The 21,088-nt window shown below is 38.4% G+C and overlaps 1 protein-coding gene across 1 annotated transcript in view; it reads left to right on the forward strand.

The window, feature by feature from the left end:
* The window catches only part of itpk1a (inositol-tetrakisphosphate 1-kinase a), a 68,841-nt gene extending 53,319 nt beyond the window's left edge, over positions 1-15,522 (forward strand). The window contains exons 5-11 of the mRNA XM_070435977.1: positions 1,894-1,992; positions 2,144-2,175; positions 3,041-3,056; positions 3,159-3,311; positions 5,588-5,655; positions 5,992-6,154; positions 10,430-15,522. Of these exons, the coding sequence (XP_070292078.1) occupies positions 1,894-1,992; positions 2,144-2,175; positions 3,041-3,056; positions 3,159-3,311; positions 5,588-5,655; positions 5,992-6,154; positions 10,430-10,722 (824 nt within the window). The 3' untranslated portion in view covers positions 10,723-15,522. The remainder of the gene's footprint in view (positions 1-1,893; positions 1,993-2,143; positions 2,176-3,040; positions 3,057-3,158; positions 3,312-5,587; positions 5,656-5,991; positions 6,155-10,429) is intronic.
* Positions 15,523-21,088: the final 5,566 nt, after the last annotated feature.

Here is a 21,088-nt window from a genome sequence, read left to right on the forward strand (position 1 = left end):
AAKTTTATAGCAAGTCAAGCTAGCTTGCACTGCAGAGCTGCTAGCTAGTTAGGTTGAAGATGCCATTGTAGCTAGCGACCTCCAATTAAAAATAGTCATTATCTGCACAAACTTAAACAGTCATATAATTGGCATGACAGCCAATGTGTATTTCACATTACGATTTAAAATAGTACTCACTTATAGGAATGGTTAACTGCAAGTTGCTAGCTATCCCATAAAGCCATCACCGAAAACCATATTTTAATCTTCTGTGGTTTGGTAACTTCCTGTTCTTCGTCACTCTGGCTGGACTGAAGATGATGCAAAGTTAGAAAAATGTCTAAGTATGTGGCGTCCGTCTCGCAACGGAGCCTTCAACCGCAAGGGGGCGTTGCGTTTCCAATCCGTTGTGGATATCCCCATTTTTMAAAGGCATGACATCCGGCACAATGATCGGAGTGCTAATYGGTAATGTGAACGAGGCTTGTGTTTGTGAGTGCGCTCTGCCCCAAGCCCCTCGTATGTCTCGGGGTCTTTGCATGGCTGGGTGACAAGGCTTGTAGCCATGGCGTCCTTGCTAAGAGGTGCCCCACCGCCTGTCCCTGGCTTATAAAAACACATACTGAAACAGAGATCGAGGGTCACAGTGAGCAAATATAAACATACCACTGGACGCCTAGATGACGCCAGAGGAGCATAATGAGAGAGAGAAAGAGATAAAGGAAAATAGTTATGGGGAGAGAGTGGGAGGGACTGGGGGAGAGAGGTATGGAGGGAGAGGAGAGATTACAACCTCAACTGAGAATGAAAGGGTTGATGGAGACAGAGAGACCGGTTAGACAAACTACAAAGAGTGAAAATGTTGCAAAGCAAGCAGACTTTTTGCGTGCTCTGCTAGAAACAGCTGCACCAAAGACGGCGGGACTCGAAGCCATCACAGCTGAACAGCTCCCTTGAGACCTTAGAAGGAAGAGGAGATCTTGGAGAGGGCTAAAGCGCTGTAGCAGTTGACCTTTTTAGTGTGGTTTTAAAGTAATTGTTTTCACGCGGTCTCAACTCCAACAGACAAGCACATGGTTAAACGCATACCACAGCAAAGGATTGTTACATCTTCTCTAACTGATTAACTTCTTGYCGCACGGATCCCTTTAGAATCGGGATCATTTTCGTAAACAACCGCTGAATTGCAGAGCGCCAAATTCWAAAAATYAATACTAAAAATATTTAAGTGAAATATACCAAAACACAGCTTAGTTTGTTGTTAATCCACCTATCGTGTCAGATTTTGAAAATATGCTTTACAGCGAAAGCAATCCAAGCGTTTGTGAGTTTATCGATCACTAGACAAAACAGTAAGAACACCTAGCAGCCATGTAGAATGGTCACGAAAAGCCAGAAAAGCAATAAAATTAATCGCTTACCTTTGATCTTCGGATGTTTGCACTCACGAGACTCAGTTATACAATAAATGTTCCTTTTGTTCGATAAAGATTTTTTTTATATCAAAATACCTCCATTTGTTTGGCGCGTTATGTTCAGTATTCCACAGCCTTAGGCATCAAGGCTTGACGGAAATTCCATATAGTGTCCGTAAAGGTCGTAAAAACATGTCAAACGTTTTTAATAATCAATCCTCAGGTTGTTTTTAAGACTTTTTTCAACTTAGTTTCACTCCCCCTATTTTTTTCCTTCACGTTGTGTCTGTGCTATAACAAGTTATCAAACTGTTTATGATTTTATGAAGCTCAGGTATGTAGTCGTATTTACACACACACTTTTTTAAATAGATCTCTTTCCATTTCTACGTACTTATATTATTAAGGAATTTATACAAATATGCATGATTATAGTWAACAGTTTAGTGATGGCAAGGATAGAATAACAATATCTTTCTCTCCCTATTTCCTCTAGATGAAAGGATCTGCTCTCCTCCCTTCATGGTTCTAAGGAGTGAGTGTGGAACCGACACTCTCAAACACATCCAGAAACATGGCATTACCTTCCCTTTCAGTACGTAAGATCATGTTCTCTACATGTTTGGTTACCAGAATATTTCTGGAGACTTCTACAGGGTCTCTTCTAAAAAGATTCAAGTCTAGCTTAATTTTCATAACTTTGCTTGACTGAATAGAATGACGTCCTAATCTTTTCACCTCCACAGTTTGTAAAACTCCAAACTCCAACTCCCATGAGGTAAGAGTTTTTGACATTTTTTATTACAATATCCCATTTGTGCCTGCATTGACTTAATTTAAATGAAATTTGCCCCAACCCTGACTTCATCCTGTCCTTATGTTAACTCCCCTCACAATCACTACCTACTCTTGTGAAAGCTTTTAGCAATATTGACCTAAAGGGAATTTCAAGACCATAATGTCACTAATGAGTGATGGCATTACGAGTTGGGTCTGAGTAAGCCTACAGTGAGGTAGTCATGTGCTTTGTCATTGTGTACTTAGACTCGCCTTGGTCATAAAAATAGGTTGGGTTGACAGGCTATTCTGTTAAAATGGTTGTGATAGAATAGTGGTTCAGAATATGTGTGGATTGTAAAAGAATCACTAGACATTGGATTGTCCACACCTTTTTTGCGTAGATTTCTACCAAAAAGGAAACCTCAAAACAAAATCACACAACACCAAAAAGGATATTGGGTATTAGTTTCCTCTATCTGGTGGGGAAACATTGCGGCACTGATCATTTTATTGAGATAGTGGCAGAACATTTTTAGTTATTACACAAAAATGTTTATTGTATTTTTGACAATTGGTTTTGAGGATCTTTCAAATCGTTTAACTTGGCTGGTGCATTAAACTAATGGAATAGTCCCAAAAGTGCAAATCTCTCTCATCTGGCACTCCAGATATGGCTCAATCAAAATCGATGTATTTCAGAGATGACTAATACAATTTGAGTATAGCTGAATGAGGTCAGACAGTAGATTCTACCCATCACTGAACTGACAGAGGGATAACAAGGGAGGATAGATGACGTTGAATGAACGGATGCACGAGTCTTGCATGTTATCCCCCCCCCCCCCCCCCCCCCCCCCCAATAGATGGCCATCATCTTCAGTGAGGAGGACCTGAAGGATGTTAAGCCCCCGTGTGTGATCCAGAACTTCATTAACCACGACGCCTGTCTCTTATACACATCTAGATGTGTATAAGAGACAGTCAGTGAGGAGGACCTGAAGGATGTTAAGCCCCCGTGTGTGATCCAGAACTTCATTAACCACGATGCTGTACTCTACAAGGTGTATGTGGTGGGAGAGGCCTACTACGTGGTAGAGAGGCCTTCTATCAGAAACTTCCCTTCTGGACCTGCAGGTCAGATATACCCAATTCCCAGCTTCAAGATGTACTCATTACCAACAGCTTACAACACATAGCCCCTGCCTCCTATACACTAAAATGGTACATGAACATTTCACCCTATTCCCATGTTTCTTATACCTATTCAATCTTTTCAAATCTACATGTAGTACGTAGGAGTTAGGGCTACTTTTTTTTTTTAATTGAATGATTTTTTTGTATTAGGCCATAGGTTTGGGTGGTACCCAGATTTTCAAACCATCATACCATTTCTGGGGTATACTGTATTACCAAATGTGCACACAAGGGGCGCTATTTCAACAACAAAAATCACAAAACWATTTAGGCAACAGGGATCTTGATCCAGAAGAGGGTTGAATGCCTCTGCTGAGCTTGACATCGAGCCACTAGGCTAGCAAGTTAGCTAACTAAATGCATAGCTGGAGCCCTGAGCTYCATATAATTTATTTGACACATCTTAGATTTCTTATAGTTATACTTAAGAAATGTTTTTTTGTTTGTTTTACCTTATTGAAAATTATACAGTCGCTATTTTGAAATACCCCAGTAGACAGTGTAGACTGTATATAGACTGCCCAAGCCAGATACTGAGTCTACTCAAGCCCCCTTACCTGAACTCATAGCAGATCCATTTAGCCCAACCCTGCCCTATTCTAACCCGACTTGAGCTTGTCCCATTTCAAATGTCTGAGTATAGAGTAGGTTTCAATTGTGTGTTTTTGATTTAGAAAAGTGTTAAAAGCACAGATGGTGTCTGAGTTGAAGTGGACGCTAAGTCCCCTCACCAGCTTATCAAAGTTTGCATCTGAAATAGCACCCTATTCTCATGCATTACTTTTAACCAGAGTCAGTTTATAGGGAGTAGGTGCCACTTCAGAATTGCCCCGTTTCTTAGAGACCACTGTAAACTGGCACATTACCTTATAAAGACACTTGATTTACCACCGTTTATAAACATGTCCTCTGTTTAAGCACGGCATGGTGCCACATGCCAAGTTAAATGACCGTTAATGGGATTTCCGAGTTGCTCTGTTTGACGCAAAGCACTGCTGATGCATTCCCAAACAATTCCCTGCTTTGTGTCAATGTTTGTGCCCATCCCGTGTTTGTGTATAGGTTAAATTTCCCTGGCTCACTGAGCAAGGTATTCATTAGCATGTGAGTCACTCACAGGAGTAKAGTCATCAGAGTGGATCAGACTTTTATTGAATCGGCATGGACATTTCTGCCCCCTGCTGTGCTAATGCTAAACTGCCACACAAAAAACATCCTTCTGCTTAGAGTTAATATCCCTCTTTTTTTTATTTTGCAGTTTACAACAAGACCCTAGGGCAGGGCCAAGTGAGTTCACTTTTTAAAGTTTCAGTTCATTTCCAGCTTCCATAAGGAAGCGGTTTTCAAATCTCTCCTTGGAGCCCCAGACAATTCTCAATTTTGTTTTAGCCCTGAACTAATTCAGGTAACTGATTTACCGAATCAAGGTCCTGATAATTAGTTGACAAGTTGAATCAGGTGTGCTAGCCCTTTAAATAGTTCAAATACATGGAATGGCTGGGAGTCCCCGAGGAGAGATTTGAAAACCGCTTCCTTATGGAAGTAGGAAATGAACTGAAACTTTAAAAAGTGAACTATCACTTGGTGGACCACCAATAGCCCTTGAGTAGTTGAATCAGGTGTGTTAGTCTTAAAGACCGACAGGACATTGTATTTTTAATTGAGAGAGCTAGTCATTTTAGTAGAGACATTTTTTATTTTCTACTCTATCAGAAATTAGCATTAGAGGTAAAATGTGTACTGTACTTTTAGCGATGTACACATTGGGAAACTGTAATATGTAACATTTCCACCTGCAACTAGCCCCAACTGTCAATTGCATACCAGTAGTATCAAAGGAATATAAATCCACAGGAGTGAAACATACTTTTTAGAATACAGTGTGACACGGCTAATTAGCATTTTTACTGCAAATTAGCAATTTGGCAACTAGATGATACATCTGGTGTGTATACAACTTACTGAATTACAATTGGTCCTCATTTACGAGGATGACGATAGCAAAGACATTAGCAATACAAAACTTCTTCCCGTTCTTGCAACTGATATTTGGGGGATTATGATCAGGTAAAAAGCAGAACTAAGCCATTTTAGGTGTTTCTTAGCAGTGCCCTTAACTGAAGAAATTGAATGTGTGGCTAAAATGTTAAATGTCGCAACTTCATTAGTGTCTGTTCTTTACAAACCTAGTCAACTGCCTGGTTTCTGTTTTCCAGAGAGAAAACCCATTTTTTTCCACAGTCATGATGTGTCCAAGCCAGAGTGTGCTTCCGACCTGAATTCTGTAAGTGAAAGCTCAGACCAAAGCCTATTCTGAAAATGTGCACAGCCATTTTGATTGACAAAATATGGGCAATATTTTTTTTTATAGTTTTGTTCTTGCTTTGTCAGGGCCTTGCTATATATTCATTTTTTTGCCCAATTGTCTCTTAATTGGTACAACGGCATTCACAGAACTGACCCGTCTGTCGATCTATCGCTCTTCCTCTAGTGTAGCCTTGCAATTTGTGTTGGTACTAACAGCAAAACCAGAATTCATCTTGTCAACTTTCCCTCTTTTTTTTTTTTTTACTATGTGTCTCTTTCCGTCCATCTTTCGATTTGTCTGTATGGTGTGTAGAGGGACAATGTGGAGGGGGTGTCCAGGGTGCCTGTCGACGACGTCATCAGGGAGATCTCCAGGTGTCTGCGGSGCGCACTGGATGTGTCCCTGTTTGGCATCGACATAATCATCAGCAACCAGACAGGGCAGCATGCAGTCATTGACATCAACGCATTTCCAGGTACGTGCCATTCTCATGTTTCCACAGGGTGCGGTGGTGGTGGTGTCATTCAATGGACCTATTTCAAGCTGCAGCTATGGTGTTCAAAAATCAGATGGCGTAGGAAGCAGTTGTGGTCCATTTAAAGTCAAGTTCTACCATTTTAAATGAAGAGAATTCATAAACTGAAAAGTTATACTCACATATGCCAAACCTAACCAACGTTGTTTTATTCTTAACCATCTTCGTTTTTTTGTTAATGTCTTGTGACAGCAGCCACACTTTAAATAATGTACAGCTTATTTCTGACTTATTATACATGTAGTTATTCTTTGAAATGCTTCTCTGACACAGTTTAAGCTAGAAATGCCATTTAAACTTGAAAATGTGTAGACTGATCAGGACCAGTGTGTTTGCATACTATTTGGATAATATTGAAGCTATTAAACTCCCATTGTTAAAAAAAACTCCCATGACTTCCAACTTTCTATTCACTGTAAAAAAATATATATATTTTGACACAAATCAGCTACTTTTACCACTTTCCCAACAACTTAGACAAAAACGTAGAATAAATATTTTCTACCAGGGATTTTTCAAGAGTGAAAAAAATAAGGTAATGAATTAACATTCAAATACATGTTTAGTCTTTGAACTAAATATTGTTGAAAATAGAATTGGTTTATTTCTTTATTAAACAAGATCCCKATGTTTAGTCCTGTGAAAATATCCTACTATAATTTGCTGTAAATGTCTCTAAAAATATATTTTCATAATTTACTGACCATTTCAGATGCATACACATCGGGAAATGCAAATTAATGATATCTTGCAAGCAGCCCTATTGTGGTTCTCACTTGCTAACACTGTTTTTTGGGAACTTCTTAAAATTAATTTCCTGTAAAAAAAAAAAATGTACTCAAAAAAACATTCAAATAATTTTGTCTTTAGTGGAGGGCAGTATTGCTCGAACTGGAAGCATTTTGTAATGGATAATAGAAGTTACACCATGTTATCTGAAATTGTATGACACAAGGTTTTAAAGGAACACTCTGGGATTCAAACAACAACAACAAAGCAAACCCCACGCCACTTTTTCTGGTGGTCGACAGCTTGTCTGCAGCTGGAGAAACATAACCACTCTCAGATTCATAGACTGAGCTGTGGATGCAACGATTGCTCATTCATGAGATCAAACTCATATCTGTGTTTCCACCAATTTCAGATTGCCCCTTTAATTCCAGAGGGCAGGCTTTGAAAGCTATCGAAGTCATTAAGCAGATCTTAAGGTATACTGTATATAACCACATGCTAAGTATTTGTTTGGCAGGTACATGGTAACTAACATGCATCATCAAAACGCAGCATCATATGATGCGAAAATGCATCATACGGGCCAGATTTCAGTATTTTGAAAGTTGTACAACTTGATTGTTGACATGCAAAAAATGTGGGACTATATCAACAATAGACTAAAATAGTTTTTGTGTGAAGTTTTCATTTAAGCTAGTTCTGCTAGTTTGCTACAAGGCAAGCTAACCATGCAATCCTACCTGCATCACTGTATTGTGGTATTGCTGGTGTAGAAATGTATTCTACCTCTTGGTCACCCCTCCGGTTAGCAAGCTAGTGTGACTCGGCTAGCCCATAATGCAAGGCTTGGACTATCTCGGCTGGCTCACTGCAAAGCAAGCTAACCATGCGTTTCTACCTGCCACACGGTAATACTGCTGGCTATCCCCTTTGCCTAGTTTAGTTTGCGTTTGCTCGCCTGTGCTAGCTAAGCGGTTGATCCAGCCACATTGCTCTAATGGTCGTCGGGGTAAGATAACCTGACGGCTAATACTATCGTATGTAGCAGCCTAATATTCCACAAATMACTTTGTAATTTCAATGACAGGTATTTGTATCCAATTTTTACTTTTAAAAAAACAAACACGTTTTTACAGGGTTTCTAGGGCACAACATGTGCTTCAGAGTACAGTAACTCGAATATGCTCATAGGCTATATCTCAGTCGATTTTAGAGAAATTGTATTTTCTAGTGCCCCTAAATTTTGTGCTCCTAACTTGTGTTCCCAATGTAAAAACCAGAGGATAGATTTGTGGGAAATGTGAGTATCTTTCTGAATTGGAGGGTCCACTACAGTATAGACTTTGTTGTYTCATAACACATGGAGGAGAAATGTATTTTAGTGAAAAACAGCTTTTTTAATGTTGGTTGCACCATATGATGATAGTGTTTTTCAAATGTGCGGAAGTATTTCAAAGATAATTATTCCTTATTAGCTCTATTTTATTATATCATCACATACATTTACGAGGGTATGCCGAAGTTAAATATTCACCGCTTTCTTATACCAATTTTGCAACCCTTTTGTTCAAATTCAACATTGGACGGTTGCACTATATGACATTTTCACCCTTTGACATGCCAATACTTTAAATGAATCGGCATCAACTTTCTCAACTATTTGAACCAACTGACATTTGACCACTTTTCCAGCAAGTTAGACAAACTTCGAGCGTATGAAATCTTGGTCAACGTCTCTGCTATTCAAATCTGAAATTGTAATATAATTATCTTCTACCAATCAAACGATACACTTGTTCTAGTAACCACAAACTACATTTTATTTAAACTTTTACAAACAACTGACATTTGTACCACTTTCCCAACAACTTGGACAAAATCCTAGAGCGTATGAAATCTCTGCTTTTCAAATCTGAAATCAGAACAGACATCTTCTACCAATCAAACGATACACTTGTTCTAGTAACCACAAACTACATTTTATTTAAACTTTTACAAACAACTGACATTTGTACCACTTTCCCAACAACTTGGACAAAATCCTAGAGCGTATGAAATCTCTGCTTTTCAAATCTGAAATCAGAACAGACATCTTCTACCAATCAAATTATAGCACTGGGGAAGCACGACTTATTATTTTATTTAACCTTAACCAGGAAGGGCTCATTGAGATTTGAGATCTCTTTTTCAAGAGCGTTCTGGCAAAGATAGGCAGCACCAAGTCATTACACAATTAGACAGACAACATTGAAAAAGTAATCTAGTAAAAACCATAGAAATCACAGGAGTATAACGAAATCCTAAAACAGCAAATTAAAAACATTGACTGGTCAAGGAATCAGCCTGAAAATCCTTCATCAATGATTTAAAAACACCAACCGGGACAAGTTCTTCCAGTTTAACTATTTTGTAAGGCGTTCCAAGCCGATGGCGCAGAGTACATAAAAGCCCTTTCAAACATTTGGAACAGTTAGCAGGATAAAGTCCTGCAAATGATGAGAGTACCCAGCACATTTCTGAAGAATAAAACTGGCCAAATAAAATGGTAGTTAAAAAAAAAAAAAAAAACAGCATACCAGTGACTGAGCCTAAGAGTGACTAGAGAAGGCCAGCCAACCCTGGTATATAAAGTGCAGTAGTGTGTAAGGGTTTTGCAGTTTTAAATAAATCTCAATGCTCCATGGTAAAGGGTGTCAATTGATCTCAAACACTGAGGAAGCATTCCTATATAAAATATCACCATAGTCTAGTATAGGCATAAATAGCTGATTCTAGCCACCTCTTGGCTTTAAAAAGAAAAACAGGCCTTATTCCTAAAATAAAATCCTATCTTTAGCTTTAATTATTTTGTAAGTTGTTGAATWWTCAATTTWAAAAATCCAAGATATTTATGAGGTAACAGCCTCAATCTCATTGCCCACAGCTCAACACACTAAACTAACCCAATATAACAAACCCAACACTCACTAGTCAAACAACAATAGCCAACCCATGGCCTACCTATATAAAACATTTATTATTACTGCAATGTACTGCTACTAGCACTTCTGGGCAACTTCCCACTGGGCACAGAAGTTATTTCAAAATCTTGTTTTGATTTACATCTGGTTGACTTGTCTACTACTACCAAACTCCAAAGTAATAATGGTTGATGTAGTAGACTATCAAAGTAATCAGACTAGATCTTTTTATATATTTAACTTTGACTATATTTCACTGCTTCACTTAAGTAAWAGGTTTTAAATGTCTTCAACTACCACAGATACTTTTAAAGAGCTTGAAGCAAGTCAAAATCTTACTTCATGTACAGTTACCTTTCTACATAGTTATGTTTGTTGTGATGTATTTTTGTGAATGCCTGTATTTGTATGCGTCTTGTGCCCTTTTTATGAAACATCTAAGTTTGTAAATCTGCTGCCCATCTTTAAAAATGTCATATTATTTAATGGTATTTCTATAAAAATGAACTTTTCTATTATTCAGGTTATGAGGGAGTCCCGGAGTTCTTTGACGACCTACTGAGTCATCTCACAAGTGTTCTCCAGGAGCGGGCCTTTGAGAGGACCAGCGTGGTCGGGGGACAGCCCCCCGCCACAGCCCTGGCCAACTGTGGGAAACCCTGCATGCTCCTGGGAAACGAGGCCAACACCTGGATCGTAGAGGGAGACTGCGTCAAGAGGGGAGGCAATCAGGGACTGGGGTGCGACTCTGAAGTTTCGGCCAACTTCCAACAACATTGTGTGTCTGCCATCCCCACCAAAGCCTCCTCGCAATAATGCCCAGCCCTTAGTAGTGAAGAACAAGATGTWGTATGTAAWACAGTGGGGTCCGAAATTGACACCCTTGATAAAGATGAGAAGAAAATGGCGATCAAATAAATAATAAAATTACTGAGCTACATTGTATGCTCCATTTTTGTGTTATATTAMACAGTTGATCAGAAAGAGATTGTTTAAGTCATCTTTTTAAATGTAATCTGACCATAGCACRGGTTTCAGTCCAAGTGCCAATGCCAATTAGCAAACTCCAGGCATTTACACTTTTGGAAATACATGAAAATAGAGCTCTTTATTTTTGTTGTAATTTTTGCTTATCTTTATCAAGGGTGTCAATCATTTTCCCGAAAAGCTTCAATGCATCTTGGCATAGATCAGGGTTCTCCACCCCTGTTCCTGGAGAGCTACCATCCTGTAGGTTCTCTCCAACCCTAATCTAGCACACCTATTTCTAGTAATTAGCTGGATAATAAACTGAATCAGGTTAGTTACAACAGGAAGGTAGCTCTACGGGAACAGGGTTGGAGAGCACTGGCATAGATTCTTCACGTGTCTGGAACTKCATCATTTGGTGTTTTATTGGTGGTGGAAAACGCTCTCAGGCGCCACTACAGAATATCCCATAAGTGTTCAATTGGGTTGAGATCTGGTGACAGATGTCCATGGCATATGGTTTAGATCAATGTCATGCTCATCAAACCATTCAGTGACCACTCGTGCCCTGTGGATGGGGGCATTGTCATCCAATGGGGCCATAGCCAYGGTAGCCAAAATAATGGCCTGCCCAGTATTTTTATACATGACCCTAAACAGGATGGGATGTTAATTATTTAATTAACTCAGGAACCACGCCTGTMTGGAAAKACCTGCTTTCAATATACTTTGTATCCRTCATTTACTCAAGTGTTTCAATTATTTTGGTAGTTACTAATTAATGTGCTTGCTGAGGGCAAGACCACAAGATTTCTTACATATTCTTAATATTAGTGTGCTTGCAGAAGGCAAGACCAATCTGGATTTCCTACATAGACTTACGTGTGCTTGCTTAAAGCAAAACACAACTTTAGAAACTGTTCATTCTTATTATTCCGCTGGAACCTTTTAGTGCCAAAACTACCAACACCAAAACAACTTTTAAAACGTCRAGACAGCCACTGCTCAGGTTGCTTGAAAAAAAGTATAKGTTTTGATACTACTAATACTTTTCACACTACAACCGTATTTGCATAAATCCCAATGGAATTCCGGTCGTAACTAGTCTTCCACCGATTAAACTAGAAATGCTATTAAAACTTTAAAACGTGCAAACTGGTCTGGAATAGGTTGCTTGTAAACGGCTTTAAGATACCATTTATTCTTGTTGAACTATAACTGTTTTACACGTGCATAAAAGCTCCATAGGCTTGAATGTAAAGTTTATTTTAAAGCATACATTTTATACAAAGTGAAGCCGAATACCCAAAACCCCTTGGTTGTCCCTATCCTCATGCCCACCCATCTCCACGCCTGCCCACCCCTGGGAAGTATTTGGATTCACGATTGCTCTTGAACCGTTAAAGCTACAAACACCAAACCAACGTTGACTTGTACACGCTGACTCAACGTAGATTGCTTGTCAATTTAAAAAAAATACTTTTTAAACTATGAAGCAAATTTAAAAAATGGTTAAAGGCAAATGTGGATTCACCACTGCTCTTGATCCGTTTCAGCTACAACCACCACCCCAATGTTGACATACGCCGACTGACTTAGATGGCTTCTATAGAGCTTTTTGCTACCATTCCTACCTTATAAACTATAAAGCTTGTTGTATCCCCATCCATTTCAATGGTGGAATGCGGGCTTCAACATTCTTAACTGAAATCACTACCACAACTTTCAGAATGTTCAAACAAAAACATTTTGAAGAGCTTAAAAACACCTTAGGGCTTATGATGACGTGGAACTCACTCTAGCCTACTATACTAGCCCACTATAATAACTCCACACCTACAAACCACCCCAAAATAAGTCACTATAACTAACACAGCCTATGAAAACCCTACTACTGCCATTAATATAACTATTTCACAACCATAAATATTCAATATTAGCAAGCACACCACGTTTACTTCAGTAAATGTCCTTTTCTAGTTATTCTATTTATTCCCCTCAATATAGTGCTTAAATGATTTAAGCTATTAACACGAAACCGTCTTCCAAATGTGCAGACTAACTCAAATTACGTTGTTTGAGAATCTTTTTTGATAGCATTATATACTTTTGAACTACAACAATATTTAAAATGATCTACAATGCATTTCAATGGCAAAAAGATGGTCTGGGCGTCAATATTCTAGACTCATCGCTTTCGCTGTWTTTAAGCTATCAACACCAAACCAACTTTGATGTTCAGACTGACCCAACTTACATTGCTTGAATTCAGATTTGTTATACTATTTATACTTTTTGACCTATAACCATTTAAAACTAGCATAAATGTAACATGGGTTTCAATGAGAACCATAGGAATACAGTGTTAGCTATTCAAAATGGTCCTTGGCCAATTACGCTACAAGACCAACTTTAAAACATTCAGGTTTTAGAAACTATTTTACTTTGCTAAAATGTGCATAAATGCATGGATTCAATGCCAACCATAAGAAAACAGTGGTAGACATTTTAAATGCTACTGCTCTTTAACCATTTCAGCTACAAACAACATTAAAACTGACATTTTCAGAATTTGTTTAATTTGTTCAAAAATGTCAAATTGGCATTTAATAACCCACCAACAGTAATAGTAACTCTTGAACCATTCAAACTAGACCCAAACCAACATGTTCAGGCTGTCCAATCAATCAGTCGTTCCATCTACCAACTTTTCAACTATAACCAGTCACTACCATTTACTACTTCAGTCACTATCACTACAATCACTTATTTCACAACCATAAATACTATAAAGATGTCCTTCCAGTGATATTTGAACTTTTCCTGTTGAAAAGCAATAGCCCAAGTAATGTACACCCACTTAAGAGTAAAAATGTTGTGAGCAAAATGTTTTTTAGACAACTGTAAACTTCAAGGAGTAGGCCATTCAAGGAGGTGTTCTGATGTCATTGCTTGAGGAACAATAAAGGAGCAATAGAGAACAAAGAGGAAAGCCCCCCCCATCCCACTTGTGTCACGTCATAATCGTACCTGGATCACCTTGAGATGTGCCTAAGTAAATCAGGTGTTCAATGAGGTAAAAAGACTGGAACAGGACTTTAAGACAAGCTCACAAGCACAAACATTTCCTTTAGTGCTGAGAAGGAAGATATATTTTTTTTATGAATTCAGTGGTTCCAATTTGTTTTGATCCACTGGTTTACTGTAATCACATCCCTGCTATCGGATCTCTGTCATATCAATGACTTTGTCAAATGTGTCTATAGGTTCCTACTGAGCCGACATGGTCATGCTCTCCTATAGGGGAGGGCAAGGGGACCCAGCAGCCTTAATTTAATTGTGTGTGTGTGTTAGTCTGATCTTCGAGATACGTATATGATAATTTATTATATAGTATATTGTGAATATACATTGAATGCACAAAACATTAAGAACACCTAATATTGAGTCCCCCTCCCACCCCTCTTGTCCTCAGAACAGCCTCAATTTGTCGGGGGCATGGACTCTATAAGGTGTCAATGTTGACTCATACTTCCCACAGTTGTCAACTTGGCTGGATGTATTTTGGGTGGTGGACCATTCTTCATACACACGGGAAACTGTTGASTGTGAAAAACCCAGCAGCTTTGCAGTTCTCGACACAAACCGGTGTGCCTGGCACCTACTACCATACARCGTTCAAAGGCACTTAAATCTCTTGTTGCCCATTCACCCTCTGAATGGCACTCACACATAATCCTTGTCTCAACCGTCTCAAGGCTTGAAAATCCGAACATCAATAAGAGATCATAGCTTTCACCTGCTCAGTCTGTCATGTAAAGAGCAGTTGTTCTTAATGTATTGTATACTCTGTGTATATTGTTTATCTTTCAGGACAGAACATAATTAGTATACTACTCTGTAAAATCCAGAATAAATGTCAACTAAGGGCTAGATTTAATCAGAGCCGCCTTAATTGTTTTTGTTTAAGCGAAGTTGGATGTGTAACTGCGTTGGTTCAGTCAAATCGGCAAGCTGCTCCCGGCGTTATATAGATCGTGTACATTGCTTTTAGATACTCCTTGTCGCATTTGTAGAAATCCGATGCAGCCGTGTTGCAAATTTTTCCACGGGTTTGTGTGTTGTAATCTACACCTCGATTAGGCTGAATTAAATCATTATTTTGTTGAATGATTTTCAATTTGACTGTCATTATTTCTATATAGCCTACACTTTCTCATTCTGTGGGATGGGTGTGGCCACGGATTTAACACCTCCAACACCGTTGCACTGTGACACCTCTGACACCACCTAAACAAAAACAATGATATGCTATACAGTTTGCGGGTTATCGCTGATTTGATTGAATCTAGGCCTTGCTGTTTTACTTGTTAAAATGCTGTGAGTGCAGCATAGATCAATTTCTATAACAAATTTGCTAAATTAGCTTTGGAGACTTACATTTATTAAAGAAGAACCAAGTAAAGATCCATTTGGGTAAATTTAAAAGTTCCAACTTGAAATGTGAGATTACTGTTTGTAACTAATTTCCTGATGTATGCTATTGAACAAAATGTGTATGTTGTATAAATGATCAATATGGACATATTTATACAAAAAACTGAGATAATAAATCAAGGAAGACAAACAAATGTACACCAGAAAGTCTTTAATGGTTTCGTGAGATTTGTTGCAAGGGGAACAACTTTCCACAATACTACTTTTGCTTGTCCCCAGCCATAATTGGTGGTGGTATAGAAATGGGACCTTAATGTATTATGGTACAGTTGAAGTCGGAAGTTTACATACACCTTAGCCAAATATATTTAAACTCAGTTTTTCACAATTCCTGACATTTAGTCCTAGTAAAAATTCCCTGTCTTTGGTCAGTTAGGATCACCACTTGATTTTAAGAATGTGAAATGTCAGAATAATAGTAGAGAGAATTATTTATTTCAGCTTTTATTTCTTTCATCACATTCCCAGTGGGTCAGACGTTTACATACACTCAATTTAGTATTTTGTAGTATTGCCTTTAAATTGTTTAACTTGGGTCAAATGTTTCGGGTAGCCATCCACAAGCTTCCCACAATAATTTGGATGAATTACAGTACCATATTGCTCAAACAACTGCAGTCCTTTCAGGGCCTGTATACACACATACTTTCAGAGTGGGAGAGCTGATATAGGATCGGTTTTGCCATTAGATCATYATGAAAAGGTTTATTTGGATAGATCTAGGACGGTATCCTAGATCTCCTACTCTGAGACTATTTTTGAATATGGTCCCAGAGTTACATTAAGTGCCAAGAAGGTAGCGGTTAGACCAGGCCCCACTTACAACCCCCTGCACATAACCTGTGATGACACTGTTGGTGTGCTGAGTGACACAATAACACCACTGTGTTAAATATGTTCACTATTTTTACCTACATGWATATTAATGGTAGTATTGTGATTTTGGACCTGAAGAGTCATTTCCCTGAAACAACAGCGAAATATATGAATATCGACTTTGGGGTGCTTGTGATCTAAACCAAGMGCTTTCGGATGATGTAATGTACAGAGTATTGCCTATTGAAATATATCATAGAACTGGCACAGTTGGCTATTCAGCACGTTCAATTATACAGTAATATGTTTTACCAGTCCTTGCCTTACCAATGATGCTCAATCGAACGGTAACTGAATGCCTCGATGCCTGTCTGCCTGCTTTAAGCTATATGTCTGTAGGAGCAAACCATTTCTGTGACCGGGGTGGTGTACCTAATAAACTGGCCTCTGAGTGTATATGGACATGTCCAAATTGAAATGCTTCCAACAAAGTTTTCAATTATGGGCAATGTAAGAGTTAACAAATTAGCACACAAAAAATGTCTTATCAATAAGCTCTGCATTTCAGAAATCACCTTCGTAAGCACCCCAAGGGCACTGTTTACATAAAAAAWAWATATATTAATTAATTAAACCTCTTTTTTTGCGTATTTAGCCATAGCACTCATAGGGAGGAATGCTTTCAAAACTTGTCAGAATGACTGATTTGTGTAGACTCAAGATGGTAAGCGACAGTTGCTATCCAGCAGAGCATTGTTATGTTTTGGTTAGCTTGTCAATCAAGTTTAATTTTCTTCTAACATTGCAAGACAGTTGAGTAAGTGTTTTATATCTTTGTACTGTGCATATAAATATGGCTCTGGAGTGAGCAACTATTTATTTCTCTGATTTAGGGTGCGTTTGAATTTACAATCTGGCGATCTACTCCGATTTCAGAGCACTCTCAGCTGAGTGTGCCAGAGCGCAGAATGACTAACAAATTCATAACGCTCGACACCTATTGAATATGGCCGGTGTCGGTAAACAAAGTTTAAAAAAATAGCGCAATTAAATTGTTGCCAGCAGCACAGTTAGTCACCAATACTCTGGCTAACATGAAAACACCCTAACCAGCTTTGCTAGGGCGAGTAAAACGGTCCGAGTGAGGTGTTCTCTKATTTGTGTTGGAAGTAGCTAGCAAGCTAGCCAACGTTAGRCAGTTAGCTTGGGTGCTTGATGTTTCTATATATGTTASATTAAAGAATAAAGACAGAAACAAATGTCAAGTTCAATAGCCATGTTCAAGTATTGTACAAGTCCCTACATACAGGGTATGGGGAACAGCCCAGCTAGTCGATTACCTATCAACTAGACTCTGTAACACTTGACTGCTGTTGTGAGGTCAGAACACTCGGATCAACCCTACTCCTCTCCATTGTGAACTCTGAACCCTCGAAACGCTCTGAATTTACCAGCGGACAATCTGACAATMCTCTGAATTTGGAACGCCCAGTGCGAACTCTGGCACTCCAGATTAACTATATGAGCACACCCCTCGAGAGTTCTTCTTTTTTGGGGTTTAATGACAGTGTGCAAACCAATATTAGGTGCATTACCACCACCTACCGGGCTAAAGTATGATGGACTATGCCATAATATAATAKATTGTTTGGACAAGCTCTGGCCTTTTTCACATGTATTTACAAAGAAATTGTSGCTTCTCAAATTGTGTAAAATAATCCATTCATCTAAATATATTATTTTTGGGGGGGACTCACCATGTTCCTACCACACAGTGGCAGTGTTGAGACACCAGAGGGTTGACCTTTTCAATATGTCAGTCATCAACAACATCATGAAACATACACACAAAACACACATCAGTGATGTCGAAGGTTTTCTAAAAAATAACATGTTAGAATAAGCAAATAATGTAATTGGATTCTACTCWACTCATTACTCTTTTTTTTACAGTTCTCTCATTTTATATTTTGATCTTTTTGTTTTTATTGTTTTCATGGCAAATAATCAAGTATCTTCCAAAACTTAAGAATTGTCAATGTACAGTAAATATATTTAGTTTACAAAATAGTACAACAGTACAGATTTAGGTTACAAAATAATTTCACCTGATGGAGGCAGCAACAACCAAGATACTCAGTGGGCTATGGGTTGGCCAACTCCTTCAACAATATATGTGCACATCTCCAATAAACTGAACTACAGGMCTCCAGATGTGCAAAAACTCATCAAGTAATGGTTTTAAGAAGGCATCTCCAAAACACAAGGAAATATACTGTAAGACTGTGCCAGAATATAGACCTTAGTCCATTTCCCTGTTTTACAAAACAGACTGTGTTTCCTAGAGTAAGTTGAGATGAATAGACTGAAATAGATGAGACACACACACAAACACAAACTGTTGGCTCAGCAATCATTCTTGGCCAAGGATACAGTGTGTCAGTCAATATCCTCCTTTAAACCCTCTCTTTATTCATTTGTCTAGCTGACCAGCTCTCATTATTCCAGGAATATATTGCCATCTCCCCACAMAAAATTGCAGTGTGATATTGTAATCTAGCCACAGCACCTACTGGGCACAGACGTTGAATTGTCAACTAATGTGAACGAAACGTGAAATCAACAAAAAATGTCACCATATCATTGGATTTAGGTTAAAAGTTGGGTGAATTTTTTATTTTTTTTGCAAATCCAATAATTTCCCCACATTGTTTTTTTGGTTGAAATGACATAGAAACAATATTGATTTAACCAATTTTTGCACAATGGGCAGTTACTGTACAGTTCTGTAGAGAAATAATATAGATGTTTTTTTAGGCCCTAGAACAAGGGTAGGCAACTAGATTTAGCTGCGGGCCGATTRGTTTTTTGAATGGCTGGTCGGACTACCGGAACATAATTAAGATAATTTGTACACTGCAAAATGCTCAATTAGATGTTTATGACAAAAACAATATTTCACCAAAGAGACAGTAGGGTGCCATTTGGGATGCAGCTTCAAGCTCTTTGAAGTTCAAGAGTCCCATTGCTTTATTTTATTTATATACCCTTCTTCACCAGGTAACCATTCTGTTATTTTTTTGTTCTGTTTTGGCACATGAAAACATTTGTCTCAGCAGAACGTTCAAATAGAAATGTATTGTACAACAATCTCCCTTGCTTCGGCGGGGCCTCACCTCACAGGCCACCATCGCTTACCAAAACGCTCCAATCAGGTGACCTCTTCACAGTTGTCTAGGGGACCATTTAATAGACACTGAATGGTCATTGGTCGCCTTAGTGGGGAGTGCTTGATCGAAGACCAAAACAAAATGGTGTCAATGAGCTCTTCAGTGCTGAATAGGCCATCTGTCTCATAAAAGATTGAACGTGAAGTCCAACAGCACTTTTGCTAAAATACTAGATTTCTGCAGTGTGGCACAGTGATTCAGTGTAGCTAATACTGTCTGTACATCTTCTTCAACCACTGAATTGTCTTTTGTTAGTGTTTCTATGGTGATGCCTGTGAAGCAAACTTGTACCCTCATTGTATAAAGGTACTGTGCTTTGTGAATGAGGGAACAGTTTTGTCTGTCTCCGTCTGTCTGTTCCTCTCTCCCTCTATACATATTTCATATATGGACATCTGAATATTATTCATCTATATAAACATATCTGTGAATCGTTGTAGAAGAAAAACTGTGTTGGAGATTTAGAGTTGAACATTTGTCAAACACACTGTGTGCTATTTGGATGATTCATGTTTCCTGCTTACCGCCCACGGAGATAAACAGTTGAGGTTCACACCATCTGTGTTAATCAATACTACTGTATCCCTAGTGTGGTGTTGCAAAAATGTTCTATAAAAACTCCGCTAACCCTAGGCACATGTGTGTGAATATATATACAGTATATGTAATGTATGCATATATATGTGTATACATACATACATTTTATCCGTTATTTTACCAGGTAAGTTGACTGAGAACACATTCTCATTTACAGCAACGACCTGGGGAATAGTTACAGGGGAGAGGGGATGAATGAGCCAATTGTAAACTGGGGATTATTAGGTGACCGTGATGGTTTGAGGGCCAGATTGGGAATTTTAGCCAGGACACCGGGGTTAACACCCCTTCTCTTACAATAAGTGCCATGGGATCTTTAATGACCTCAGAGAGTCAGGACACCCGTTTAACGTCCCATCCGAAAGACGGCACCCTACACAGGGCAGTGTCCCAAATCACTGCCCTGGGGCATTGGGATATTTTTTGGACCAGAGGAAAGAGTGCCTCCTACTGGCCCTCCAACACCACTTCCAGCAGCATCTGGTCTCCCATCCAGGGACTGACCAGGACCAACCCTGCTTAGCTTCAGAAGCAAGCCAGCAGTGGTATGCAGGGTGGTATGCTGCTGGCATATGTGTGTATATGTATGTGTGTGTGTATATATATATATATCATTGGATTTAGGTTAAAAGTTGGGTGAAATTTTTTTTTTTTGCAAATCCAATAATTTTATATATATATATATATATGTATGTATGTGTGTGTGTGTGTGTATATATGTATGTGGGTGTATATATATGTATGTATGTGTGTATATTTGAGTGTGTGTGTATGTATGTGTGTGTATATATGTGTGTGTGTTTATATGTATATATGTGTGTATGTATGTGTGTATGTATATATATATGTGTGTGTATATATTTGTGTGAGTATGTATATATATGTATGTATATGTGTATATATGTATGTATATGTGTATATATATGTATGTATATGTGTATTTTTATATATGTATATATATATTTGTGTGTGTATATATATATGTATGTGTATATGTATGTATGTATGTGGGTGTATATATGTGTGTGTGTATATGTATATATGTGTGTGTGTATATGTATGTATGTATGTAT

This window comes from Salvelinus sp. IW2-2015, linkage group LG28, assembly GCF_002910315.2.
Source record: "Salvelinus sp. IW2-2015 linkage group LG28, ASM291031v2, whole genome shotgun sequence".
NCBI lineage: Eukaryota > Metazoa > Chordata > Actinopteri > Salmoniformes > Salmonidae > Salvelinus > Salvelinus sp. IW2-2015.